This window comes from Sus scrofa, chromosome 3, assembly GCF_000003025.6.
Source record: "Sus scrofa isolate TJ Tabasco breed Duroc chromosome 3, Sscrofa11.1, whole genome shotgun sequence".
Lineage (NCBI taxonomy): Eukaryota > Metazoa > Chordata > Mammalia > Artiodactyla > Suidae > Sus > Sus scrofa.
Genome location: NC_010445.4, coordinates 127001235 through 127028941, shown reverse-complemented (window position 1 = coordinate 127028941; position 27707 = coordinate 127001235). Strand labels below are relative to the sequence as shown.

At 52.4% G+C, this 27707-nt stretch overlaps 1 protein-coding gene across 7 annotated transcripts in view; it reads left to right on the top strand.

The window, feature by feature from the left end:
• ASAP2 (ArfGAP with SH3 domain, ankyrin repeat and PH domain 2) overlaps positions 1 to 27707 on the top strand; it is a 161976-nt gene that overhangs the window by 54006 nt on the left and 80263 nt on the right. For all 7 annotated transcript variants that reach the window (XM_021087867.1, XM_021087864.1, XM_021087869.1 and 4 more), the window contains exons 2-3: positions 960 to 1032; positions 24088 to 24233. In XM_021087867.1, coding sequence (XP_020943526.1) covers positions 960 to 1032; positions 24088 to 24233 — 219 coding nt within the window. The remainder of the gene's footprint in view (positions 1 to 959; positions 1033 to 24087; positions 24234 to 27707) is intronic.

Here is a 27707-nt window from a genome sequence, read left to right as displayed (position 1 = left end):
CGTTCATTTTGCCCGTCTTGAATTGGGCCTCAGGACCCTTCTCTACAACAGGTTGGGGAATAATCCTTTTTTTATTCTAACTTCTCCCTGTATTTTAATGACTCTGTCAAATGTCTGGTGCCTTGTGATCATTTTTCTGTTTATAATTGTCGGCAGCAATCACATCTGTTCTTAGCATCCGACAAATGGTCATTGTTGCGTTAGAAATAGGACTCAACGAAGCTCGTATTCACAATGGACTCCAGAGATGCTTCAGGAAGGCCAGGAGTCCAGAGTCGGTTTCTCTGAGCCGGTGTGCCCCGTGTAAGATGACAGGTCATCGCGCCTTTTTGTGCTCACACTTGAAATGCGCGGGGCAGGGGCGTCGGTGGTATGTCAGGCACTGGGCGAGCTGCTCCTGCAGGTCTGCACTTCGTCCTGGGCTTGGGGTCACGGTCCCAGTTTCCAAACACTCCTGTCACAGCGACTAAAGGGACCCTCCTTCCGCTTCTCTGGAGTTTCACTGGGTATCCTTTTTGAAAACAGAGCTGTGAGTGCATCTCCAGGCTTGATTCATCATTGAACACACGTTGCTTGAGCACCTACTATGTGCTGGGTGTCGGCGGTGCCGTATACTCCTGCTGTGTGGTGGTTGGACTGTGAAATACACGGTGTCTGTTGGCTGATTCAGGCACAGGCCGGCCCATCGTCAGGCCTTGCTGGTTCACAGGGAGGACGGAGGGTTGTGGTCCAGGCTAACTGGCTTCACGGCAGAAGGCGCTGGCGGAGGGAGCACGGGTGCTTCAGGTGGGTGAGGCAGGTGACAAGGCGGCAGCTGGTAGTGACCACCCACTCCGCTTCATTCCCACGGCACTGAGCGTCTGTCCCACAGGGACCCCGCGTGGCTCTCGCGTGGCCTCTCTCTGTGGCTGTGATCTCAGCCCAAACACGTTTTAATGAATGCATTCTCTGTATTTTAGGCTTTGGACGTGGACCGGATGGTTCTTTACAAGATGAAGAAATCCGTGAAAGCCATAAATATCTCTGGGCTGGGTGAGTATGCGTTCTTCCCTAGGGGTTTCTTTGTGGAAAACTTTGCATTTACAGTCCCGATACTGTAATATTGATTACCATTCATGAATAAGCACCCAGACTCCTTTTTCTGGGCATGCACATTAGGTGAGTGTGTTGAGTTGTTTAATTTTTCGAGGTATGTGTGCTTCCTGTTCTCTGAAGGGCAGCCCAGTTTCCCCAGAATGGCCCTGCAGGAACCAGTTTTGTCAGACTGGCTGAGAACGGTGGGTTCATTTCTGCCTCTGTCGTTTGGTTATGTCAGATTGCCCTTTCCCTGTCTGCCTTGCCGGGTTCTTGCCTACTTGTCTGGGAAGAAAATGAATAAATATCAAAGCAAAATCAACAACTCAAGTCACATTTAATCTAGGCTTATTTATAGATCACAATCTAAAAAGCACTGTACCTTTGACCTGAAGATGACAGGCTGCCTGTGTGTGGCAGGTCTGCTCCCTGCATAAAACCTTACAAGTGATAGAAAATATTTTTTGAAAGTCAGGAGGTGACTATAAAATTTCACTCAGAAACGAGAAAGTGGCAGCCTTCGGGGACTCGCGGCTGTGCGGAATCCCCGAGAGCAAAGGGCTGGCAGGAGGGCCCTGCACCCTGCTGAGGGCAGCGCCCTGGGAGGAGGAACAGTCAGGCTCTTGGCAGCTGGACATTGTCCCCTCCTCCCTCGCAGTGATGCCTTTCGGTGAAAGTGGCGATTGGAGGGCAGGGACGCCTCAGGTGGTCCCGACGTCGGGACGGATGGAGGTGCAAGCCTACCTGACACCCCGCCCCCGGCTGAAATGCAGGTGACCCTTGAACGAAGTTGGTTTGAACTGCGAGGCTCCACCTCTGTGTGGGTGTTTTCGGGTGTAATACCAACACGGCGCATAGCTGGTTGAACCAAGGATGTGGAGGAACCGCGGCCAAGGGAGGGCTGACTGTAAATTATACCCTGAGTAACCCCCGCCGCGTTCAGGAGTTGCCTGTGGTGTGGACACAGCTCCAGGGGCTGCTCTGCCTCTTCTCCGGGGAGGGCTGTGCACACCAAGCCCGCACGAGTCTGGCAGAAATGTCAGCTACAAAGGTGGGATATTACAATTGAAATTGCCAGGGACATTTAGGAACGGATTTAACACAAGCTCTGCAGGAACCCTGCACGGAGCTCTACCAGATGCTGCTGACGGAAGCTAAAACAGACCGAGAGAAACGGAGAGGTGCATGGTGCCTGTGGGTGGAAGACAGTGTTGTTAAGATGTCATTTCTCCCCAAGTTGATGTTGGGATGCGCCACAATCTGAATCGAAATGCCAGCAAGGGAATGGACAAGCTGGTTCTAAAATTTAACCAGTGCTGGAGTTCCCATTGTGTTGGTTAACGAATCCGTCTAGGAACCCATGAGGTTGTGGGTTCGATCCTTGGCCTTGCTCAGTGGGTTAAGGATCCGGCGTTGCCCTGAGCTGTGGTGTAGATCACAGATGCGGCTCGGATCCCCCGTTGCTGTGGCTCTGGCGGAGGCCAGTGACTACAGCTCCGATTGGACCCCTAGCCTGGGAACCTCCATATGCCGTGGGAGTGGTCCAAGAAATGGCAAAAAGACGAAAAAAAAAAATTTTAACCAATGCTGCCAGAACAGCTGAATATCTTCGTGGGAGCAAATGAGCCGCAGCCTTGTCTCGTCAAAATTATAGAATTTATGATTTATAAAATTTATTAAAAATTCTCTTCCACAAAAATTAATTTGAAATGGACCACAGATTGAAATGTAAAAGCTGAAACTATGAAACTTCTTGAAGAACATGAAGGCGAGTATCTTTGTAAAGGACACAGAAAGCAGTCAGCATAGAAGGAAAAAGTGGGTGGACCTTATCACAGTGAAAATCTCACTTATTCAGAGATAGTATCCAGAATCGCCTAACACTTGACCTGCCCCCAAATCAGGAAACTGAGGGACTCCTGCTCGAGGGAACAGAGCTAATGAGGCAATCAGAGCAGGGCTTGGAAATAAGAACATGGGCCTTGGGTCCTTAAAGAGGCAAGGGAGCTTATTAAATGACCAAAACGGGAAGGCATCAGTGAAAGAGAATGGACAGAAGGCTTGGAAATTTAACAAACTGTTGTTGAAATTAAAACGCACATTGACTCAGTGGCAGGCTACACACCCAGGAAGAAGGAATTAGTGAGGCCCTGTGTTGCCTGAACACAAGGAGTTATAACAGAGGGACAGTGTAAAATAAAAATTAGAGCCAGTGAAAATTGATCCGTGTTAGCATCCACCTGAAAGGAGTTCCAGAGGGGAAAGGAAGGCGGAACGGGGAAATGCTTTAACGGTAGCTGAAACATCCTTGGACCTAAAGGAAGATTTCAGATCTCAGCTTTAGAGAGGCCTCTGTCTTCCGAGGAGGACAGTTTGTGTGTGTGTGTGCGCGCGCGCGCGCGTGCATGTATGTTTAAGTGTGGGTGGGTATGTGTAACACCTCAAGACATCCGATTGTCCTGACGTCAGGGATCAAGAGAAAAGTAAGAATTCACCAGTCGGGGGAGACAAGCCACCCCCCTGTAGGAAAAGACGTTGGGGGGAAATATGCTAAAAAAACCCGATTGTTTCAGAGTTTTGACTTTATAGATATTTCCCGTTTTGCCTATTTTATATGTTGTAATTATATTGGTGTTGAGATGATTCGACAGGTAATAATTTGTTTATGATAAGCGCCAAATGATTGTGAAATCGTTAAGGAAAGCAAAAAAGAGACAGAACTGAAGTTGTTCTTGACCGAGCTGGTTGCTGACTAAGTTTGCAGCTTCTTGACTGCGGAGTTTGTGGTGCTGGCTCTGGTGCCCAGAGGCAGTCACGGAGCGTCTTTCAGCCCCGGTTTCTTTGTCTCTAAAGTAGTCCACCTCGTTAGAATGAGGATCAGTCCTCAGCCAGGGTCTTTTGCTCCCCTCCCCCCCTTTGGTTTTTATTTTTTTTTATTTTTTTATTTTTTTGTCTTTTGTCTTTTTGTTGTTGTTGTTGCTATTTCTTGGGCCGCTCCCTCGGCATATGGAGGTTCCCAGGCTAGGGGTTGAATCGGAGCTGTAGCCACCGGCCTACGCCAGAGCCACAGCAACGGGGGATCCGAGTCGTGTCTGCAACCTACACCACAGCTCACGGCAACGCAGGATTGTTAACCCACTGAGCAAGGGCAGGGATCGAACCCGCAACCTCATGGTTCCTAGTCAGATTCGTTAACCACTGCGCCACGATGGGAACTCCCCCCTTTGGTTTTTAACACTTAGGTGTGTGCGCGTGTGTATACACGCATGCACACTATTGGCACCTAATGGCTAGAGGCCAGGCCTGCTGCGGAAGGTCCTACCATGCACAGGACACGCCCCAACAAAGACTTATCTGGCCCCAAATGTTCGTCATGCCAAGGCTGAGAAACCCATCTAGGTGGTCTTCAAATCCCCTACCATTTTCTTTTGTTTATTGAAGTACGATTGATTTATAATGTGTTAATTTCTGCTGTGCAGCAAAATATATAGGTAGACACACACTTTTATAAGTATATACATATTTACACTGTGGACACACATGCATACGCATGTGTGTGTATATGTGTGTATGTATATTTTAAAGAGAGTATCGATGTGCTCTTTTTAAAGGTACCCTCTTGCGTTGTGGTTCGTTACAGGACAAGGACGTCTCTGTGCTGTACCGCAGGACCTCCTTTATCCCTCCGTCTGTGATAGCTCACATCTGCTAAGCCCGGCCTCCCGCCCCATCCCTCCTCTGTCCCCCTCCCCCTGGGCAGCCACAAGTCTGTTCTCCTTGTCCATGAGTCTGTTTCTGTTTGCAGGATAGGTTCACTTCTGTCCTGTTTTATTTAATTTAAATAATTTATTTATTTATTTTATTACTCAAATGAATTTATCACATCTGTAGTTGTATAATGATCATCACAATCCAATTTCGCAGGATTTCCATCCCATAACCCAAGCACATCCCCCCAACCCTAAACTGTCTCCTCAGGAGATCAGAAGTTTTTCAATGTCTGTGAGTCAGCATCTGTTCTGCAAAGAAGTTCAGTCTGTCCTTTTTTTCGATTCCACATGTCAGTGAAAACATTTAATGTTGGTGTCTCATTGTCTGACTGATTTCACTTAGCATGATAATTTCCAGGTCCATCCATGTTGCTAAAAATGCTGGTATTTCGTTCCTTTTAATGGCTGAGTAATATTCCATTGTGTATATGTACCACATCTTCTGGATCCACTCCTCTGTCAATGGACATTTAGGTTGTTTCCATGTCTTGGCTATTGAAAGTAGTGCTGCAGTGAACATTGGAGTACATATGTCTTTGCGAGTACGTGTGTCTTTGTGGTTTTCTCTGGATAGATGCCCAGGAGTGGGATTGCTGGATCAAATGGTAGTTCTATTTTGAGTTTTCTGAGGAATCTCCCTACTGTTTTCCACAGTGGTTGTACCAATTTACAATCCCACCAACTGTGTACTAGGGTTCCTTTTTCTCCACACCCTCTCCAGCACTTTTTGTTTGTAGTTGTTTTGGCTGGTGTAAGGTGGTACCTCATAGTGGTTTTGATTTGCATTTCTCTAATAATGAGTAATGTTGAACATCTTTTCATGTGTTTTTTGGCCATCTGTATGTCTTTGGCGAATTGTCTGTTTAGATCTTCTGCCCTTTTTATGATGGGGTTGTTTGTTTTTTGGTATTGAGCAGTAGGAGATGTTTATAAATTTTGGAGATGAATCCCTTGTCAGCTGATTCATTTGCAGAGATTTTCTCCCATTCTGTGGGTTGTCTTTTCATTTTGCTTAGGGTTTCCTTTGCTGTGTAGAAACTTTTAAGTTTAATTAAGTCCCATTTGTTTATTTTTGTTTTTACTGTCATTACTCTAAGAGGTGGATCTGAGAAGATGTTGCTGTCGTTTATGTCACAGAGTGTTTGGCCTATGTTTTCCTCTAAGAGTTTTGTAGTGTCTGGTCTTATATCTAGGTCTTTAATCCGTTTGGAGTTTATTTTTATGTTGTTAGGGAGTGTTCTAATTTCATTCTTTTCCACGTGGCTGTCCAGTTTTCCCAGCACCACTTATTGAACAAGCTGTCCTTTCTCCATTGTATAATCTTTCCTTCTTTGTCATAGATGAGTTGGCTGTAGGTGCGTGGGTTTAATTCTGGGCTTTCTGTCCTGTTCCACTGATCTCTCTTTCTGTCTTTGTGTCAGTACCATACGGTTTTGAAGATTGTTGCTTTGTAGTATAGTCTGAAGTCCGGGAGCCTGATTCTTCCAGCTCCATTTTTCTTTTTCAGGATGTCTTTGGCTATTCTGGGTCTTTTGTGCTTCCAAACAAACTTTATGTTGTTCGAGTTCTGTGAAAAATGTCCTTGGTAATTTGATGGGGATTGCATTGAATCTGCGATTACCTTAGGTAGTATAGTCATTTTGATAATATTGACTACTCTTCCAATCCACGAGCATGGTATATCTTTCCATCTATTTGTGTCATATTTGATTTCTTTCATCAGCGTCTTAAAGTTTTCAGAGTACAGGTCTTTTGTCTCTTTAGGTAGGTTTCCTCCTAGGTATTTTATTCTTTTGGATGTGATGGTAAACAGGATTGCTTCCCTAATTTCTCTTTCTTTCTTTTTTTTTTTTTTTTTTTTGTCTTTTTGCCATTTCTTGGGCCGCTCCTGTGGCATATGGAGGTTCCCAGGCTAGGGGTCCAATCGGAGCTGTAACCACCAGCCTACGCCAGAGCCACAGTAACGTGGGATCCGAGCCGCGTCTGCGACCTACACCACAGCTCAGGGCCACGCCGGATCGTTAACCCACTGAGCAAGGGCAGGGACCGAACCCGAAGCCTCATGGCTCCTAGTCGGATTCGTTAACCACTGCGCCACGACGGGAACTCCCCCTAATTTCTCTTTCTGATCTTTCATTGTTAGTGTATAGAGATCCCATCGATTTCTGTGTGTTAATTTTGTATCCTGCGGCTTTGCCAAATTCATGGATGAGCTCTAACAGTTTTCTGGTAGAGTCTTGAGGATTCTCTAGGTATAGTATCATGTCATCTGCAAATAGGGATGATAGTTTTGCTTCTTCCTTTCCAGTTTGGATTCCTTTTATTTCTTTTACTTCTCTGACTGCCGTGGCTAGGACTTCCAGAACTATGCTGAAGAGTAGCAGCGAGAGCGGACATCCTTGTCTTGTTCCTGATCTCAGGGGGAATTCTTTCAGCTTTTCACCATTGAGAATGGTGTTCGCTGTGGGTTTGTCGTATACGGCCTTTATCATGTTGAAGTAGTTTCTCTCTGTGTCCACCTTCTGAAGGGTTTTTATTAGAAATGGGTGTTGGATTTTGTCACAGGCTTTTTCGGTGTCTATGGAGAGGATCAGATGGTTTTTATTCTTCAGTTTGTTCACGTGGTGTTCACACTGATGGGTTTGCAGACACTGAAGACCCCCTGCCTCCCTGGGATAAACCCCACTTGATCATGGTGAACAATCCTTTTAATGGATTGTTGGATGCGGTTTGCTAGTATTTTGTTGAGGATTTTTGCATTGATGTTCACCAGTGAAATTGGCCTGTAGTTTTCTTTTTTTGTGGAATCTTTGTCTGGTTTTGGTGTCAGGGTGATGGTGGCCTCATAGAATGAGTTTGGGAGTATCCCTTCCTCTGCAATCTTTTGGAATAGTTTCAGAAGGAGAGGTGTTAGCTCTTCTCTAAATGTTTGACTTCTGTCCTATTTTACATGCCACATGTAAGTGGTATCGTATCAAGCAGCAAAGTGAAAACCACCGCCCTGCTTAGCTTGCCAGTGCGTAGATGTGAACTGATTACCTGACAACCACTGATTTTATGGAAGGAGAAAGTAGGGTTAGTTTTCAGTGACTAACAATTCGCTGCAAGTAAATGTACAGGGAAGTTGATATCGATCTTTTTTCTATTTAAAAGTAAATATCAATGAAAAGAGTCTAAAACGCCCTCTGCTTAACACAGCACTGAGATTTGCTGAGTTCCCATGGTGGCTTAGTGAGTTAACAACCTGACATAGTATCCGTGAGGACGCAGGTTCGATTCCTGGCCTCGCTCAGTGCGTTAAGGATCTGGCGTTGCCACAAGCTGTGGTGTAGGTCACAGATCTGGTGTTGCTATGACCATGGTGTAGGCCGGCAGCTGCTGTGCTGATTCAGCTCCTAGCTTGGGAACGTCCATATGCCACAAGGGTGGCCCTAAAAAAAAAAAAAAAAATTTTTTTTAAATCCGAAACGGTGGCGTCACCAGGTAAAGCTCTTTTCCTGGATAAAGGCAGGGGCGGGGGCGGTGGACAGGAGAGGAATGATCTTTTCGTGTTTGTGAACCCTTCGTGTACCTCGGGCTCTGCATACGTTATGCTCGTCTTCACAGCGAGTCATTCTCACTTTGCAAAGAAGAACCCGAGGGCCCAGGGCCGAAGCTGTTCTCAGGGCGCTTCTGGGGCTCAGCCTCCTGCTGGGCAGGGGTGTGGTCGGTCGGTGGCTGCTCTGCTGCGAGGCCACCACTGTTGTCACTGAGGGATTGTTTTCAAGGTGTCAAGAAGTGGATGTCAGTCTTGTTGGCAGATTTCAAAAAGCATCGTTAAGGAATTCCTGCTGTGGCGCAGGGTTAAGAATCTGACGACAGTGGCTCAGGTTGCCGTGGAGGCACGGGTTCAATCCCTGGGTTAAAGGATCCACGGTTGCTGCAGCTGTGGTGTGGGTCATTGCTGCGGCTCAGATTCAGTCCTTGGCTTGAGAACTTCTGTATGCCTCCCGTGCGGCCGTTTAAAACAACAACAACAACAACAAACCCACCACCGCCAAAAACCCCAAAGATGTATTTTTTAAAAATCGTGCTCACTTGGGCCTTAAAAAAAAAAACGATTAGGGTGTAGTTAGTATAGTGTTGTATATTAACTTACAGCAGGGCGAGTCACTTACACACATGCATACACATACCCGTTCTTTTTCTGTGTGGGTTATTACAGGACACTGAGTAGACCTCCTGAGCTGTGCCGCGGGCCCGTGGGTCAGCTGCCCGCTGTGTAGTCGTGTGCATGTGCCCACCCCACCCCCCAGGTTCTCCTTTGGTAACTCTAAGTTTGGCATCGAAATCTTTGAGTCTGGTTTTGTCTTACAAACAAGTTCTTTTGTATCATTTTTTATTAGACTCCACATGGAAGTGATATCAGAGGATGATATTTGTCTTTCTCTCTGTGCGGCTTATTGGCTTTTTGAGTGTATAACTTAAGGCTTATATCAAAGGGCTCTTATATATTCTGAACAGATTCAAAAGTGATCTTGAAGTCCTGCTTGGAGAGGTTGTTCTGATCAGAAGTAAAAATGAAGTCCTGTGCAAACATTGGCTACGTGACTGCTGCCAGCCTTGAGGAGGGACTTGGGTGGCCCCGGGCTGGCCCGGCGCCCAGCAGGGTAGCTTTTGAGCCAGCAAGCATTGGAAGGGAGAAGGTGTGAGCTCTCTGGGGTTAGGAAGCTGGCTTTGTGGGTGTGCCACCCCTCTGCATTTCTGACCTGCTCTGCTCAGCGTGGGCCCTAAGCCTCCTTGCTTTACCTGCCCCAGAGTCATTTTCTAAAACACACCCCAGCGACGTTACCGTCTCCGCTCACAACTCCGCCGTGTTTCTTATGGTCCACATGGTGTGTGACGTCGGGAGAGAGGCGGGAGGCCCCTGGGCTCCAGGATTTTAGAGACATTGGACCAAAGCACAGATAACAGGTTGTGCTTCCTGCAGGACTAGCCCGAGGTCTTAAAACGCTCACGTGGATTGTGAGGGGACATTGGGCGTAACCTTTTTCAAATCTATTTGCCTGCGAAACTGCCACTGCCTCCCTACCACCCCCGCTGCCCCGGCCCGGGGTCAGGGTAGCAAACGCTGGGGACTCCGGAGGCCGCCCCACTCCCTGCACCGCCGGGAACCAGCTGCCCCGAGCACGGTCCCTCCCAGCTCTGTGACCTTTGCCCCACGTGCCCCGCCTGTGCCCTCTTCCCTCTGCACGTGCTCTTCGGTCTGCTTGAAGTGGCATTTTGCCACCTGGTTGGAGGAAACCGAGGCTTCAGGAGGGCGAGCCGTTTGCTCTGTGGAGTGTCACGCAGCGTTTGGGGCTCCAGCCCAGTCCTCCCGAGGCGCCGCCCGCAGCAGGCTGACCGGCAGCCCCACCTTGCGGGGGGGCCCTGTTTTTGTGGTTGGTCATCTTTTGCCCATCTTTGTATCGTGCCAAGCATGAGTTATTATAAGGCCGTGAGCCTGAGTTTGATTTGAAGCCAGAAGGCTGATCCTGGAGTCTTGGTTTCAGAAGCGTTGTCTATGTCGCAGGTCACCCGAGGAGACCCTCTCCTTCCTCGGGGGGTGGCGGGCTCGTCCCCAGCTCTTTGGACCTCTTCTCTAGCACCGCTTTTAGAAGCACACTCATTTGAATATATTTAGTAGGGGAAAGTAAGGATAGATTAAATTTTTTTTAGAACTAGATGTCAGAAATGAGCTGGGCGTTTTCAGTAAGGGATTAAGCCGCTGGCGACCGCAGTTGGCTCGGCGCGTGGTAGCTGTGCCGTCCTCCTGGCTCTGAAGGCAGTTGGGTCCAAGAGACGTTCCCCATAGTGGTTTCATCGTTAGAGCGTTTAACATCCTTGGACGACTGCTTGCGTGAGGAAGGAGCCTCATTTTATGTATTACTAACAGAACAGTGCAGGAGGTCCCTTCGTGGTGCAGTGGAAATGAATCCAACTAGGGACCATGAGGTTGCAGGTTCGATCCCTGGCCTCGCTTCAGGGGGTTAAGGATCCCGGCGTTGCTGTGAGCTGTGGTCCAGGTTGCAGATTCGGCTCGGATCTGGCGTTTCTGCAGCTGTGGTGTAGGCCAGCGGCTACAGCTCCGATTCGACCCCTAGCCCGGGAACCTCCATATGCCGCAGGTGCAGCCTTAAAGAGACAAAAAATAAAAAAATTTAAAAAATTAAAGAACAGTGCAGATAATTTGGTATTTATGCCTCACACTGCTGTATACTTCTTCCTGTCTCGTGTTCCTTAATTTACGTGCCAGCGTGACTTTTCTGCCTCGTTTCCTCATCTGTTGTGGGTTGGCCCCGTCTGACCTCTAGTTGATCCCCCAGTCTCCGCAGTCTGTCTCTGCCCCAGGCTGGCTAGTGGCTCCCTGCTTTGTGAGCATGGCAGGACTGTGTGTCTGCCCTGTCTGCTCTCCGGCCCTGCTCCTGGTCTGTACACACGCTGTCTGTCCCAGGAAAGAGCTGCCTGGCAGCTCCATCAGGCTGAGACTAGACACAGCCTTAGCCTCCTTTGACTGTCTTGTGTCAGTTTTCGGTGGCTGCTGTAACAGATGACCACAAACGGGATGCCTGAAAATGGCTCTGATTTACTTTGCAAGCTCTGGAGCTTGGAAGTCTGAACTGGTCTCATGGGGCTGAAATCAAGGTGTCGGGGCCAACTTCTTTCCCGGAGGCAAGAAGGTTGCCCCGCCTTTTCCAGCTCCTAGAGGGGCCTGCCTTCCTCGGCTCGTGGCCTCCTTCCATCTTCAAAGCCAGCAAGGGCTGGTGGAGTCTTTCTCAGTCTGCGCAGGTGCCGTAACAAAATACCAGACGCTTGTCTGTCACAGTTCTGGAGGCTGGAAGTCTGAGGTCAGGGCGCTGGCCTGCCCTTGTTCTGGCTGTGCCCTGACTTGGTGGAGAAAGAGCCAGAGTGTAAGCTCCAGCCAGTGGGCTGGCTGGGGTCTCTTCCTATTTGGGCTCTAATTCCAGCTTGAAAGCCCCCCCCCCCACCACATCCACACCTAATTTCCTCTCGAAGGGCCGCCCCAGGGCCGTCGTCCCGGGGTAAGGCTTGGGGAGGGGACAGTTTAGTCTACAGCAGACTCGGACTCTTCTGCCTCCCTCTCCACATTGAAGGACCTGTAGTCCTCAGGCCCTCCTGACGATCCAGGATAAGCTTCCCGTCTCACGTTGAGCTGATGAACCACTCGAATTCCATCTGCAACCTCAGACAGGTGTGGACCGCGGCCAGGAATTAGGACGTGGACTGCCTTGGGGGGAGGGACCCGATGCTCCCGCCACGCTTCCCTTCCTCATCGGCAGCTTGGAGGTGGAATCCGTTTTGACTTTGCTCTTTAGCCCACACCGAAAGCGTATCTAGAACGCAGCCACTGTTCGCTCTCTGTATCTCGCTCTTTATTGTTCTCTCGTACTGTTATGTCCCTTGATCTTGGCCCCCGATTAGATGACAGGCCCTGAGGTCAGTGACCCCTTCCGGGGGCTGGGTGCTGTGGGGCCACGCAGAAAGTCTGCGACTCTGGGAAAGCTCTTCATCTCCCTGAGCCTCGGTTTCCTCGAATGTAAGATGGGGACTAATCACTCATAGGCGGGTCCGTGACGACTGACTGAGAGCAGGTGAAAAAGTGACAGGCGGGTTCTGGGCACCTGGCGAGCATGGCAGCTGCACGTGGGCCTCCCGTCTGTTCCTCACAGCGGCCGGCGGAGCGGCTGGCAGGTGCACACGAGGGGCCCTTAAGTACTCATTTGTGTGTTGGTTTTTTTTCCTGCTCTAAGTTCACACTCTCCTCTTAGCGTAGGACAGCTAAACTTATCATTTTAGATGTGAACAGTGTGTTTTCTGGCAGGCTCTGTGTTCTACTATGAAAGGATTGTATGGATTTATGCGTGTGACAGCGGGGGGCGGGGGGGGGTGAGACGCCTTGGAGCAGCCAGCTGTGTTTTTTACAGCCTGTGAGCTAAGAGTGGTTTTTAACATTTGAGTGCATATCTACCCAGTGACCTCAGCATTACCTCTTGGGCGGCAAAGGCTTTAATATTTACTCTCTGGTTTTTAGAAGTGTGCCAACCTTTGTTTTAGAGTAGTGATTGTGAAACTTGAGCGCCCCAGGATCCCTTAGAGGTCTTGTTAAAACACAGATTGCTGGTTGCTACCCCCGAGTTTCTGGTTCAGTAGATCCAGGATGGCTCCTGAGTATTTGTTAATTGAATAAGTTCCCAGGTGACACTTGAAGCCTCTGGTCCTGAGAGTATTACCTTCAATACACACACCCCACCCCAGCCCTGACTTTAAACCTTGGCCTGGGCCAAAAGTTTATCAGTGTGTCCCGTGTATACAAAACTGTACTTTGCTTACCCAGTAGCAAGTATATTATGTTTGCTCCCAGTTTTTGATACTTTTTTTTTTTTTTTGGTCTTTTGAGGGCTGAACCCGTGGCATGTGGAGGTTCCCAGGGTAGGGGTCAAATGAGAGCTATAGCTGCTGGCCTACGCCACAGCCCCCATGTCTGTGACCTATCTCACAGCTCACGCCAGCACCAGATCCTTTACCCACTGAGCGACGCCAGGGATCAAATCTGCATCCTCTCGGATCCTAATCAGATTTGTTGCCACTGAGCCACTACAGGAACTCCAGCTCCCAGTTTTTTCTTTTTCTTTTCTTTTTTTTGCTTTTTATGGCCACACCCACAGCATATGGAAGTTCCCAGGCTAGGGGTTGAAGGGCTGCCTACACCACAGCCATAGCAACACGGGATCCAAGCCACATCTGTTACTTACACTGCAGCTCACAGCAATGCCAGTTCCCCGACCCACTAAGTGAGGCCAGGGATTGAACCCGCATTTTCATGAATGCTAGCCAGAGTTGTTTCCACTGAGCCACGATGGGAAGTCCCTCCCAGTTTTCAAGAAGATGACAACACGGTCAGCTGCTAGAACGTCTTGTGTACAGGTTTGCAAAAGGAGTTGTTGTCATGATTTGTTGTGAAACTGTTTCTACCATTTTTCCCACTTATAGTAGACTGCTATCTGACCTCTTAAAAAAAAAAAAATCCCAGTTCATATTTATTCTAAATACTTTTCTTAGTCTAGACTCTCCCAATCTCTGTCTCAGCCCATAGGTGCCCCCCCCCAAGCCGACTCTAACATTTTTCAGCTCTTGGACACATCAGTGGGTGGGAATTGTCATCTTTATCAAGAAGGAAGCAACCAAGGACTTTCATTTTCCCTTCTCCGGAATGGCCCTTCTTAAGGACGCCATGGAGCTGTTCTTACTAAGAGTGGCTTATCCCTTCTTTACCCGCAGTCTGGGCATCCTGGAGAAATGGGCACATCCTGGAAATGAAAATTACAGAGAAACAAAACGCTAATTTTCCCTCACACCCTTACCATCTCTCACTTACACAAGAAAATGAACATTCGGCGCCGTGTGTGCGTTTCTCCCTGTCATTTGCCCTGCTGATTAGACTACGGCTACTAAATCAGCACCGAGGATTGTTTCTGTTACTGTATCACAGTGAGAGTAGAGTAGTTCAAGAGAAATATGTGCAGTAGCTTAGGAACTGACACTTCATGGCGCCTTAAGAAGGAACTGTATCTGGCGTGATTTTCCCTAGTACAGGAGAAAACAAATTAGAATCCTCAGGGTTGGTCAAGAAAAAGGTGAAACTACTTTGCTGTGGCACTGAGAGGTGGTACACGGGGTTTTAGAAAGCGGTATGGACGTGCACGTCCCGAAGAATACAGTCGTTATTGCGAAGATGCGCAGGGGTGCTCCTTGCGTTGTCGTGTTGCGTATTGAAGTGGAAGACTGAGGACACCCGCTCGTCGGTTGGGGTGTAGCTGGTGACGGAATGATGCTCACGTAGCAACACGAAGAAGGTGCTGAGATGAAATCCTCAGACAGTAAAGTTGATATAAAACAACGTGCATGCATGTCTGTGATTTAAAGGAAGATGGGTTTTAACAAATGAGGAAGCGGAGAAGGCACGCCTGTGCTGATGTTCATACATCTCGCCGTGGAAGCCTCCCTGCAGTGGAAAAAAGCTCATACGCAAAGTGTTGATTACAGGCCAAGCGCTGTGCTGAATAAATACCTCAGTTTAATCCTCCCCCCCCCCCCCCCCCGCCCCCGAGCTGGGGACTGTCGGGAACTCCCTTTTCAGTGAGGCCACTGAGGCGCGAAGCCGGCCGCAGAGAAGCCGAGCCTCGGGACCGGGTTTGCTTCCCAGGCTCTCCTTCCGGCCCCGGCGGCCCCGGCCTCGTGCGCAGGGAGGCGCGGGGGCGGATTGCCAGGGAGAATCACCAGGCCGCGAGGTCGTGGGGGGCGCCCCAGATGTCCCCCGGCTGAGCCCAAGCCACCTGCTGAAGGACCCCAAGGTGGTGCTGGTTGGTCACAAGCTCCATGAGAGCCGGCACAGGACCGGCGTCGTGTGCTGACCGTCTGCCCTCCAAGGGCGCGCAGGTGACCTCAGGCACGTAGGTCCTGCTGCCGAGACCCTGAGTCGTAAGAGCAGCGTCTTGGGAGGACCCTCGCGTTAGAGCTGGAGGCCTCATGGTCAGAAGGACGCGGGGAGGCTTGGGGCGGCCGAGGGAAGGCGAGCTTTCCCCGGAATGAGGAAGCGAGACGTCTGGACTCTTCCTCTCTCCAGGGTGGTTTCACGAGAGCAGGTTTGGACTGAAGTCCGAGGGAGACGTTAGCTGGGGGGCAGCCCCGGAGGTGGTCTGGTCGCCGGGAGGGCTCTGCAGGGAGTTGGTGGGTGGACTCTGTTTCTCGAGAGGGAGGTGGAGGGGGAACCGTGGCCTCTGTCCCGCGTGGTAGGGCTCTGAGGTTCTGGATCTCTCCTCGCCACTGGTTAACAGGCGCGCGTGGGACGCTCTGGCTCATCGGTGGCGTCCCGGCAGCAGCGGCCAACGTGTTCGTCACGGAAGGAAGGCTGGTCTGAAGGAGCGCGTCCCAGGTCTCAGCAGGAACCATACCTGGGTCACACCTGATCCGCATGGTCCACACGGCCCTCATATCTTTTGGTGGGCAATTTTGGCTCATCTGGCCTGGGCTTTTTACATGGCGTGTTGGGTCTGTGCATCCTAAAGAGTGGACGGAAAGTTAAGTCAGGATACCTATTCCTGAAGAGAGAATTCACACCATTCTTCTGATTTTTATTGGCGTCTGATACCCAGAATATTCAAGAACCACTGATCGAGCCAAGCCCCCTGGTTTACAGATGGGGATTCCATCCGAGTTGGCCGTTTGCCTTACTGTAAAACGAGGACTACATTACTCAGCAAATAAGTCTGATTCCTCATGTGTAAAATCCTGCCGAGCTGGGGAACCATCCAGGGCTCTGTATGCACAGTCGTCCTCCGTGAGTGGCGGCTGTTGTTACCTGAGGCCTTGAGACCGTTGCTGTTCTAGGGGCCACTTGTCCCTGAGACCACAGGAGTCCCTTCTCTCCCGGTCCGCTGTGCTGTCCGTGGTTGCGGGCTGGGGACATCTGCCGTGAGTAACGGGAATGGCATCCCCCAGGTTCAGCGTGGTGAAAACAGAGGAAATGGCTGAATGCAGCCTGCAGGGGCCGCAGGCACGTCCTGTCCTGTAGCTCATCGGACGGCTTTGCCGTCAAGAGGGCACCTGCGTGATGGGACCTCGGGTTTCTAGGAGCCGGAGGTCCACGTCCAGCAAATGCCGACCCACCTCCCTGCTCTGCTTGCCCGGCCTGGAGCGAGGGGGTCCCCCGTTCCTTATCAGCGAGCCCCTCCCTGTCTCCTCTGAGTGGTCCTAGAGCCGCCCTAGGGGGCAGAGGAGCTCCTAGGGTAAGGAGAGGTTGGCGACACAAGCAGATGGCAGCTCTGTTTCAGGCTCTTCTCTCTCTGACTCCAAAGGAACGTTCCCCGCCTCTGAGAAGCCTTTCCTGGCACCAGGCCTCCGAAACGCCGTCTTCCTCACACGGTGCTGTGTTGCCACCTCCCGTGATGTCCACCACGTGGCTTGCGGGTGCATGTTTACCTCCGTCTTGCTAAAGTGTGTGTTGGCAGGTGCCAGGCTTCGGTCATCTGTGTCCCCTCCCATTTCACTTTTCTTACAGGCAAGTCTTGTCACTTTACAGCCGTTTGGGGGCCCTCCGTTACCTGGGATGAAGTCCTTCCTCGGCCCCCTCCCCCCAGCCTTGTCATCTGCAGTCCTGCCCGTGTCCTGGCTGTCCCAGGCACCCCGAATTCTCCAGTGCCATTCTCTTCACGGCCTCTGTCCTGTGCCACATTGACTGGTGTGCGAGTCTCTCATTGGAAGCTTGTTCCCTTGATGCAGGGCTCGGCCTCGGGAGTCTTTATATTCTTCATGCTTGCGGTGCGGTGGGCTTTCGCCTCGGCTGGATGTTTTCCCAGCATCCGGGGAAGTTCTCCCCATCGCAACCAGCGGGCTGTGCAGGGAGTACAGGATGGATAAATCTAGGTGACTCTCAACAGGTTTTCTGTCCTCTGAGCCTAGAATCTAGTGGGACAGAAAAAATCCGCAGAAACGGTACACGACCCCAGAGACCAGTCTCAGTCCCTGTCCCTCGCTGTACCTGCAGGTGTACTGCTGCTGCAGGCAATAGGTGTTTACAGGGAGGAAACACAGACTTCATGCCAATTTGTTGTCAGTAACATAGGGCAGGGTCAAAGGCCATGAGGTGATCACAGACCAGAGTCTTCACATTTTAGTAGCCACTGCACCTGGACCTTACTGACCCACTGCTGGCTGCCCACGCCAGACCCCCCAGCCCAGGTACCGCCGGTGATAACGTCCATGAGGTCTCCATGCGGTCAGAGGGGACACCCCAGGACCGTCTGGATGGACGTGAGTTTTGCATCGGGCTTTGAAGGTGGGAGCACAGAGTGTTGGAGAGAGTAGAGAAGTGGCGGGGAGCCCCGGGAGAGAGGCCCTCTGTCTTCTGTGTACCTGCCGCGAGCGACCCCGGAGGGCTGGTGGCCTAGGCGGGCCTTCTCCACACCGCCTCTGCTGGTGGGGGCTCAGGTCAGGTAGCCCGTCTCCGTCAGGTCCCCTCGGGCCGGGAACCCGGTGGCAGAGGATCCTGGTCCTCCGTAGGTAACGGAGCCGTTGCAGCTCACGTTGCAGATTCCCCCGTTTTGTTTATTCCCCGTGTTGTTTGCTGATTATAAAGATAGTGTGAGCTTAGTTTAGAACATTTGAACAATTCAGAAAAGCAGTAGAACAAAGTCCTGGCCCGGCCAGTGAAATGGCAGGGGCCAAGCTGCGCGGTTTGGTCTGAGGGCCCCCGTGCTGTGACAGCGGCCCGGCCAGACGGAGCTGCCACCTGGTTTGGGTCTTTGCACCCCCACAGTCTACCCCCTTCTCTGCGAAATGCCCCCTCAAAGAGGATCCGGTGATGCCCTGGCCTGCCCCCGGCCTGCCCCAGCCGAGGGGACCGAGCACCTGCTGTCTGACCATCACTGCAGCATTTGATGTCCTGTCCTTCCAGCCTTTTCTCTGCACTTTACTTTTTACAGAATTGAGACTAAATATATAGTTCCGTGTCCTGCTTTTTTTAACTTGGCATTCTCTCCTGACCATATTCCTACATCATGATTTTAAGAGCTTACATAATGTTCCATTTTGTAGAGACGCTTATTTAACCATTTCCATATTGTTTGAACTTAATACGTTTTCAGTTTATCAGTTCTGAATACACATCTCTGATTACTTGATTATTTCTTTAGGATTGATTTCTAGAAGTGGGATGATTGGATGCAAAAAATGTTTTTTAAAAACTTCTGATGCAGATTACCGGATTGTGAACTGAAAGGTTCTTATCTGGGATTACTCTAGAAATAAAATTCTAAAAATGGTTGTCTCCCATGGGATGTTCACAGGGTAGAGATCCTTTTAGGAAATGGGAATTATCTTTGACTCCAGGAAATTGCTTTCCCACGAGCTCGTATGCCGAGAGTTAGATCTGAAACCAGGCCGTGTGCAGCGCCGACAGCTCGAGGAGAGGTGGCCTGGCCTCCTCTACATTGAATCATGCAGATTATCCTGATGATAAAATTGTGGCCCTGGGGTTCCCGTCGTGGCTCAGTGGTTGACGAACCCGACTCATCCTATCCATGAGGTTGTGGGTTTGATCCCCGGCCTCGCTCAGTGGGTCAGGTGTCCGGCGTTGCCGTGAGCTGTGGTGTAGGTCGCAGAGGCGGCTTGGACCCCATGTTGCTGTGGCTGTAGTGTAGGCCGGCAGCTACAGCTCTGATTAGACCCCTAGCCTGGGACCTTCCATGTGACTTGGGTGCGGCCCTAAAAAAGACAAAAGAAAAAAAAAAACAACAACAAAAGAAAAGAAAAAGTAAAAATTATGGCTCACATTTGAATATCAGTCACCACGTCATCTCGGGAGTGTCTTTATAAAGCTGCTCCTGCAGAGAACGTGTCTCTCCTAAAACGCACTCCTGGTGGAGCTGTCTGCCTGCATGGTGGGTGTGGGGTGTCTCACAGCCTGACCCCCAAGTGACCACTGGGCTGGAGGGTCTGAGTCAGGGCGAGCACCGTCAGGCTGCCCTCCCGCATTTCTCACTGGTCAGGCCACTGGGAGTTGGGGTTCCCCGAGCATGTGCGTGGCTGGAGGAGCCTAACACGTTTGCGATAGCCTAGAGCCGAGGATGGGGACGACGTCATGAGCCAGAGAAGACGGGCTTCCTCTTGGGGGGGGTGCTGGGAAAGCCGGCTTCCAGCTCTAGAGCTGCTGCCGAGTAGCCATGGGAACTTGGGCAGGTCAGCACCTCTCTGAGCTTGAGCACCCTTCAAAGGAGGAGACTCTGCACAGAGTTGCTTTTCAGGGTCCTCTGGACTGAAAAGACCCAGAAGTGGGCATGGGCGGCCCTGGGCCAGTGGACAGTGAGGCCCGTGCTGCCCTGAGGCGGCTCTGTGCCAGGAGCCGGGTGCGGGCCGGGGCTTGCAGACGGCGGAGGCGCTCCCGCCTCTGAGCCCGGGGACGCCTCGATGTTCCGCTGGTGGACGCCTTCCTGTCCTGCGCTTCTCCGTCTGGAGCTTCCTGCCTGGTCTTGGAGCCCCTCCTTGGCGTCCCTGAATCCTCCGCACCAGCACATGGCGCAGTCTTGCCCACGTGGGTGGGCGCCTCTGTCCCCAGACGCTTGTCCCTCGTCTCTGTGTCTGCCTGGCACCCCGTCACGGCCCCTGAGGGGGCGGGGAGCGAGGAGTAAACGTTCAGACCCAAGTGAAGGCGGCTGAGGGCGAGTCGGCGGTGGGATCCTCCGAGTCCTTCGGCTGCACTGGGCCGGGGTGGCTCGCTGCTGAGCAGGAGTAAGGGGCTGCCTTCTTTCCTTTGGATCCAACCATTTTTGCTTGAACTACATGCCCTGGGCCTTCTTAATGCGCGGGTTTGAAATGGAAGACTCAAGCAGAAAAGGCCCACAGCAAAGCCCAACACTCACCTCGCCGCGGTGGCACATGCTTGCTGGCTCCAGGCTAGATTTTTCTGTGTGAGCCTCTTGTTTCATCCCCTTGAAGGGATCGGGGGACGTGTGACCTTTGTGTGGTCAGGTGTGGGAAAGTGGAGGGCTGCTGGCCTAGAAACAAGGTCTCGTGACTCAGTTTCTCATGTCCCTAAGTCCCGCCCCCACCAGAGATTCTCAGATCTGGATCACTAACAAGAAACAGAGTTAAGGATACATTTGAGCAAGGGGGCGGTGGGAGAGGAAGCTCGTCTTGGAAGAGCGGCTTTCACAGCTCTGTAAATAAGAGCTGATAGACCCAGTTTGGGTTCTTTCCAGCAACTTTATTCCCAAGTCATTTATTTCAGGTTCCTATTTTAAATTCAGTTTTGGCAAAAGAAAAATAGAGACTCTCGGTGCGGCTCTCTGCTCTCGAGAAGGAGAATCTCCGGCTCGGGTGATGTGGAGCCGTCGGTCCGTTATAGGTCCTTACACCGGGCGCCGTGCAGGCTGTTACAGGAAGACACGGGGCTGTGGGTGTTTTCAGGAGGCTTCCGCTTTGTCTGCAGGAAGAGAGATTTGTCTTCAAAACCTCAGCTAGACAGCGTGACAGGGTTCCCGCCGACTTAAGCAGGGACAGCTTGAGCATCAGAAAGTGACGGTCCCAGTGGATCAAAGCCCTTGGAACGTAACTACATGCGCGGGTGTGACCACGATGACCCACCCAACTCGGTGACCGCCTTTGGGGTTGCTGGGATCAATGCGGTATTTTGAAGATTTAAAAGGAAAAGAACTTTTTAAAGACATTGTTTTTTATGGCTGCACCTGTGGCATATGGACGTTCGGGTAGGGGTTGAATCAGAGCTGCAGCTGCCGGCCTGTGCCACAGCCACAGCCGTGCCAGATCCAGGCTGCAGCTGCCACCTTCATACACCATAGCTTGTGGCAACACAGGATCCTTAACCCACTGAGCAAGGCCAAGGATCGAACATGCCTCCTCACAGATATTAGTCAGGTCCTTAACCCCCTGAGCTACAATGGGAACTCCTAGAAGGGAAAGCACTTTTTTTAAAAAAACGGGATGTCTCTCAGGTGGTGTCATTTGAGAAGCCGGGGAGGCGGGATGATTGGAAGCACGTCCATCCTTTTGATGCTGGAGCCTGGAGCGCTGCTGGCTGGCTGTCCTCTGTGCCCGGCAGTCAGCTGCCAGTGAAGGCAAGGCAGGCTCCCCTGTCCCTCACAGGCCCTGTCCCTCACGTGGACGGAGGAGGAAGGTGACCCCTGCCCCCCTCCTCCCAACCGTGTGGTCGTGGGCAAATCATGCAACTCCCGGAACCCCGCTGTGCTGAGAAAGTGATAATGGCACCTCACGGCGTTAGCAGTGAAATTGAACACAAGGCTTATAGGTCACCTGAGAGGCGTTTCCTAGAAACTGACCCCTCTCTCTCCCCTCTGAGTGCTCGGCGGCCCTGAGCCTCCGGGCACACTTGGAAGGGCACCACGTGGCTCCGAGGCAGCTTGGGCCTCTGCGTTCCTGTTTCTCTCCCCCAGAGGGTGACCTCAGCTTCAGACGGCGGCCTGTGGCCACCCCTCCCTTCCAAACCACACTGGAAGTGCCCACGTCTTGACCACTGATGTTGGAATAGTTATAAAATAGAGTGTGGTCTGAAAGGAACAGCCCTTGACTGTCAACCGCATGTTCCAGAATTAAAAGTAGAGCAGAATAGGTGTAACTGATCCGCCTCAGAAATGGAATTTTAAAAATCTAAAACTTGGGTACTTTTGGTTTGGGCAGGGTAAGCTATTTTTAGAATGAAACACACACCAGCGTGGCAGAGGGCAGGGAGGGTGGGCTTCGGGATCAGACGGGCGAGGGTTTGCACCCCAGCTCTGTCGCTCTCCGGCCTTGTTTCCTGGGACGGGGTATTTGATCCCTTTGAGCCCCAGTTTCCTTTCTGCATTGTGAGAAGGACTGCATGTCACACAGATGTGGTTGCGAAGTCTAGAAAAAACACCCGTCCGTCATCGGTCCTGGATGCCGAGGACCGTGGACCCCGCCAGCGCCGCTGGGTGGGGCTGAGGGTGCGGCCCCACCCTGTTCTTCGAGTCACCTTAACCTTGTGAATATTGCACAGCCGGCCCTTGGCCTTCCCATCAAGAGGGCACGTGTGTGCGACCAGGTCAGACGTGTTTGCCAGAAGGCACAGGCCGGAGCCCCGCCCTTCCTGCTCTGCCACCCCTTTGTCACAACCCGCGTGCTTCTGTCTGTTCACCCGTTTGCTGAGTGTAGTCTCAGAAGTACGTTTAGCGAATCCGGGCAATGTTAAAAGGTAGGGATGATGGAAGGAGCGGGAAAAGGGCCTAAGCGGTGAAATTGACGTGCTCTGGTGTCTGTCACATGCACGTAGGAACTCCCGAAGGCGCCCCCGTGGACCCGCCGTGTGCGGCTCCCGGGGGTCGGGCTCGGCCCCGGCGCCGCACAGCCCCGCAAGTGGGTGTCCCCATGTGCCCTGGTCGTCAGGCCCAGCCTAGCAGTGGCATTGCTGCTGGTGGCTTTGGTTCCCTGAGGAGGAGTTTGGGGGACTGGAGGGGCGTTTCAGGGTGTTCCTCAGTGAAGAAGCGGCAGCACCAAGGTTTCCTGTGGCCGCTCGGCAGCTCTGTGCTCTCCCCGGAGCTGTGGGAGCAGGACTCCGCCGCCGTGGGCTGACCGAGAGCGTGTTGGTGGCCCGGCCAGGCAGAGTTCTCGTGCGAGCTCCCACTGCACGTCCTCCTGGCATCTTGTGCCTGCAGGATGTCGTGTCACCTTTCCGATCAAAGTGACGAAGAAGGGAAATCAGGTGTCCAGGCCGCAGGTGCTGTCTTATTACAGACCGGCTGGATTCACTTAAAAGCGCTTGACCCAGACGTTGGGGGATTATGATGAACCATGTCGCCTTTCCAGAGTGACCTCTGGCCCCTGCCCCTGCCCTGTTTCTGACTCAGAGGCCTGAGACGGCCTCTGGCTTCCGCAGTTTGACAAAGAGCCGTGTGTGATTTTCACGTCCAGCAGGGCTGGGCAGCCACACAGCTTGAGACCCAGAAGCCAGGTTTTTCACGCTCGCAGGTGCTGCATTGAAGTCTAATGCTGGCAAAATGCCTTCAGACGGATGGCAGGGCTTGCGTTTTCTCTTCAAACAACAGTGTGTTGTCTTATGCTCCAGCACGAGGAGCAGTGCAACAGTCCCACCCTGGAAGCACTTCCGGCACTGGGGACATGCCTGCCAGACAGTTGGAGTGCAGCGTGCTGAGTGCCAGCCAGGAAGGCTTCCCAGAGGAGGCAGGGCCTGGGCAGAGGATGTGTCGCGAGCAGAGGCCTGGAGGCTGAGCTGACCTTGTCCACCCTGGCCTTGCTCCGGGGTGCGGTTCTCCCAGCTTGAAAGGGGAGCTGTGGGCACGCCTGCGAGCACCAGCTAGGCGCTGGGCTCCAGCCATCGCGCAGGCCAGGAGGAGCCCTAGGAGCCCGGGAAGCAGGAGGTTCCCTTGGGGTCTCGTGCCACAAGCTGGAGGGCCCGGGACTCATGTGGGACTCGCTCCCTTCCGGTCACCGAGCTTGTTCTTTTGGGGCCTGTGGCCGGCATGGTGAGTGCTGGTCAGGACAGACAAGTTCCTTCTGCTCCCGGCGCCACTTGGCTTTTCTTGGATTCTAGTCCGTTGATGTGTCTGATTCTGTTCACAAGTGAGAAGAGGCTGGTGGGGACGGGGCTGGAGCGGCCGGCGCCTTAACAATGCTTCTCACGTTGCTGTCACAGCGCACGTGGAAAACGAAGAGCAGTACACCCAGGCCCTGGAGAAGTTCGGGGGCAACTGCGTGTGCAGAGATGACCCAGACCTGGGGAGCGCCTTCCTCAAGTTCTCTGTCTTCACCAAGGAGTTGACAGCGCTCTTCAAAAACCTGGTAAGTGTGGGATCGTGTGCGCGGCCGGGTCCCGCGGGAAAGGGGCTCCGCCGAGAGACCCACGGCGCGGCTACAAACAGGAGTAAGCGTCCTGCCCGGGCAAGGCCCAGCGATCGAGCTTCCTCTACACACTGGGTCCCTTGGGGATGCATTTTAGAAGTGTCATTTTGACTCTAACAAGAAAGACTTTAAATTCAACTTGGCATCTTAAAAGGGTACACAGCTGAGGCACAAAATGGACCAGTGCCTTCATCTTCTCAGGGGCCTCTGACTTCAGTTTTTTCTAAACAGTGTAGAACAGTCTGTTTCTGGTAATTCTAGTAGCTATTTAAACTTAAAATATTTAGCAAATATCTTTCAGACCCTCTTCCAGAGTAAGGTAACCTGTAATCAAAACACAGAAATTGCTGTGACTGTTTCAAGGCCTTTTAAGCTCCCAAGTGCAGAGCCTAAGAAAAGCGAGTGGGAGGTGGACCGAGTCCTTCCCGCCTGCAGTGGGCGCTTGGATTTTAAGGTGGGGCGAGTGGCGTTCTTCCTTGTGCTTGCTTGGCAGCCCAGTGCCATCCTGGCTGTGGGGGCAGGATTCTGCTCCTTCTCCAGCGGGCAGCCTGAGAGCGTGTTTGTGGCCCTGCCGAGGGCTGGCTTCCAAAGGGGAGTGTCCACTGGAGGTCCCAGCATCTCTTTCCCGTTCTGCTCCCCCAGCGTCTCCCAAAGGTCACGGCTACCAGACCGGGTCGGCAGGTCCACAGTGCTCTCTGTGTAAGTCGCAGACAGCAGTGTCTTTTTCGTTTCTCCTGTCAACGGGCTCATAACAAGTGAAAACTAGCTCATCGTGCTTGAAGAGCTGATGACAGCGGGTTCGTAGGCGCGGCCGTAACGGCGGAAGCAAGGGGGCACGATGCGCGTGAGCCGCGGGGGCGAAGGAGCAGGTCCTCCAGGCTCTGGGTCGCTCTCCCTGTCCCGTCAAATAGTTCAGTGGGAAACGGGAACAGTAGAAAGCCATTGCTGTGCTTAAGATTTTTACTTGGGGTAGTTTGGGATCTCTTGGGGCGTTTGTCCTGTTGCAGACAGGCCGACAGCACGCAGAATAGCAGAGCCCAGCCCCCTCTCTGGCCCTGCTCCCTGGACCCCGGCACACACGCGTGTCAGCATCTCACCACCGAGTGGGACTTTTTTTTTTTAACTGCATGGTCCCAGGGACGATTTCATAGATGCTGACACGTGGGGGGTCTCGTAGTGAACAGTCTCATAGTGGCCTCCCAGCCCCTCGCAGATAAGCCCCGCCTCGCTGAGCTGTCAGCCAGCTGCTGTGTGCCTCTCTCAAATATGAATGAACGGCCTCCAGAAGGAAAGAGACCAAAATAAATGGAAAAAAATGAACTTGGAGGAAATGGAGACGATGCAAAGAGCAGAAGAAACTTTAGAAAAATTCCTCAGAGAGCAGAAGGGAGGGCGGGATGCAGCTTGCTGTTAAAGGGGGGACAGTTAATGCAGGAAAATAGAAAACTGAAAATCCTGTGTGAAGGGCTGGAGCAAAGGAAATCTCTTAGAAAATAGATGAAAAGGTCCAAGACCCAAAAGTGGAAAATGGATGCAAGACGAGACGAGGATTAATCCTCAAGATCCCGTATCCACTGACAGGCATCTCAGAAAGAGCAGCAGAGGGGGCCGCCCCGAGGCGTCTCCCTGGGAAATCGCAAAAGCCCTTCAAGGCCGGGGCGCAGAGGGTGGAGCCGCGGTGGCGCAAGCGTGGCCCTGGAACCTAAAAGGCCTGGAGCATTGCCACGAAAATCCCGAGGAACACGATTCTAACCTGGAATCAGACCCGCCCCCGAGCCTGAGAGCAGAGCGAGAGGTTTCAGATGTGCAAGGCCCAAAACGCGTCGCTCCCAAGTGTCGTTTCTCTGAAACTCCTAAAGGTTGTGATTCAGCAGCATGAAGAGGGAAGCCAGGACCGTGGAAGATGCGTGAGTCCGGAAACAGGATCTGTCCAGCCGGGAAGAGCCGAGGGAGCGATCCCAGCAGGATGGTGAAGGAGGGGCCGAGCAGGGGCCTGGGGACAGCGGGAGGGGCAGGAGCCAGGTCTGTGCCTGCTCCAGCTGCCGGCTCCACCGGCTGCTCCCCACGCAGCTCCTCAGCTGTCAAACGGCGGTGATGACGCCACGCCTGGTTCTGCAGCTGGAGTAGCGCCTGAGCCTTTTATACAGCTTAGCTCATTTATCCTTGTACGAGTCCCACAAGGTGAGTCAGTGGTGTCCCCGCTTTGCGGATTAGATCACTGAGGCTCTGGGATTTAGAGCCGAGCGCTCTCCTGACGGCTCTGAGTTCTCGTCAGCTTTTGCTTGGGGCCCACGAGCCTCACTCCGCCTGGGGGGGTCCCCACACGGAGTCGCTTGGCCTCAGGTTTAACATGAGCAGCTGTGCGGTTTGACAAGGGCAGCCCCTTCGTGCCTGGATTTTCTGCAAAACCAAGAGTGGAGCAGGGTCTGGGCGTGGCGACGGGGACCTTGTCACGGTGGGCCACTCCCCGCGGCTCTGCCACTTTGGGGACCTCAGAAATGCCCCAGCCGCCGGTGCTCTCCCACTAACAGCCGTCAGCGGTGGGCACCTCTTCCTCCTGTCCGCTGCCCGGAGCCAGCACGGGACAGAGCTGGGAGTCACACCCCGCTCTTCACACTCCACACCCATGCTGTTTCCACTGTGGTGTTCAAAGGAATTAGGGCCTCTCGTCAGCTTCTTGGGGGGAAAGAGAGAGATGGCACAGAGGGGAGGCCACGCGGGAGCAGCGTAGAGAGAGGAGCTGGCTGGCCACACAGCTGCCGCCGCGAGGCAGCCGGACGCCTCAACTTCCCCGTCTTCAAACTGGGTGAGAAACCATCGCCGCCTCAGCCGCTGGCCCAACGGGATGAACGGGGGCCGTGGGCGGGCACCTTCCGAGCCCAGCACACAGGTCACGTCCCAGTGTCATTAAGTCAAATCCCTCGTTCAAGTTCCAGCGCCAGTAGCTCTGAGTCCTTGTGCCTGGCTTAGTTCGGCTTTTACTCTGTGGAGTTAGGGCTTTCGGTTCTTTTTCCGGCAAAGATCAGAGAGAGGGAGGAAACATCTTCCTTGTGCCCAGAACGGCATTCGCCAGGCCCGGGTTCAGGCCCGCTCTGGTGCTGCAGGGCTGCGGCCGCATCTAAGACACTGTCACTGTGAGCAAGCTGTTTAGCTGAGAATTCTCCTTTTTTGGTATTTCTTATACCATTCTTACTCCTATTTTGGGTCACATCTTCCCTACCTCTTATTTTTAAAGCCTTGCTTTTGCTTTCTCTCAGGTGTTCAAAAAACCTTTCCGTGTAGTGTGGCCAAGATGCTCTGTTCTGCCTCTTGCCCAGGAAGAGTAATGACCCTCTACCTGCTCTTTGGCCTGAAAGAATGTTTATAAAGCCGTTGGAACGTCCCCAAAGAAAGGCCCACTTAATCTAAAGTGAG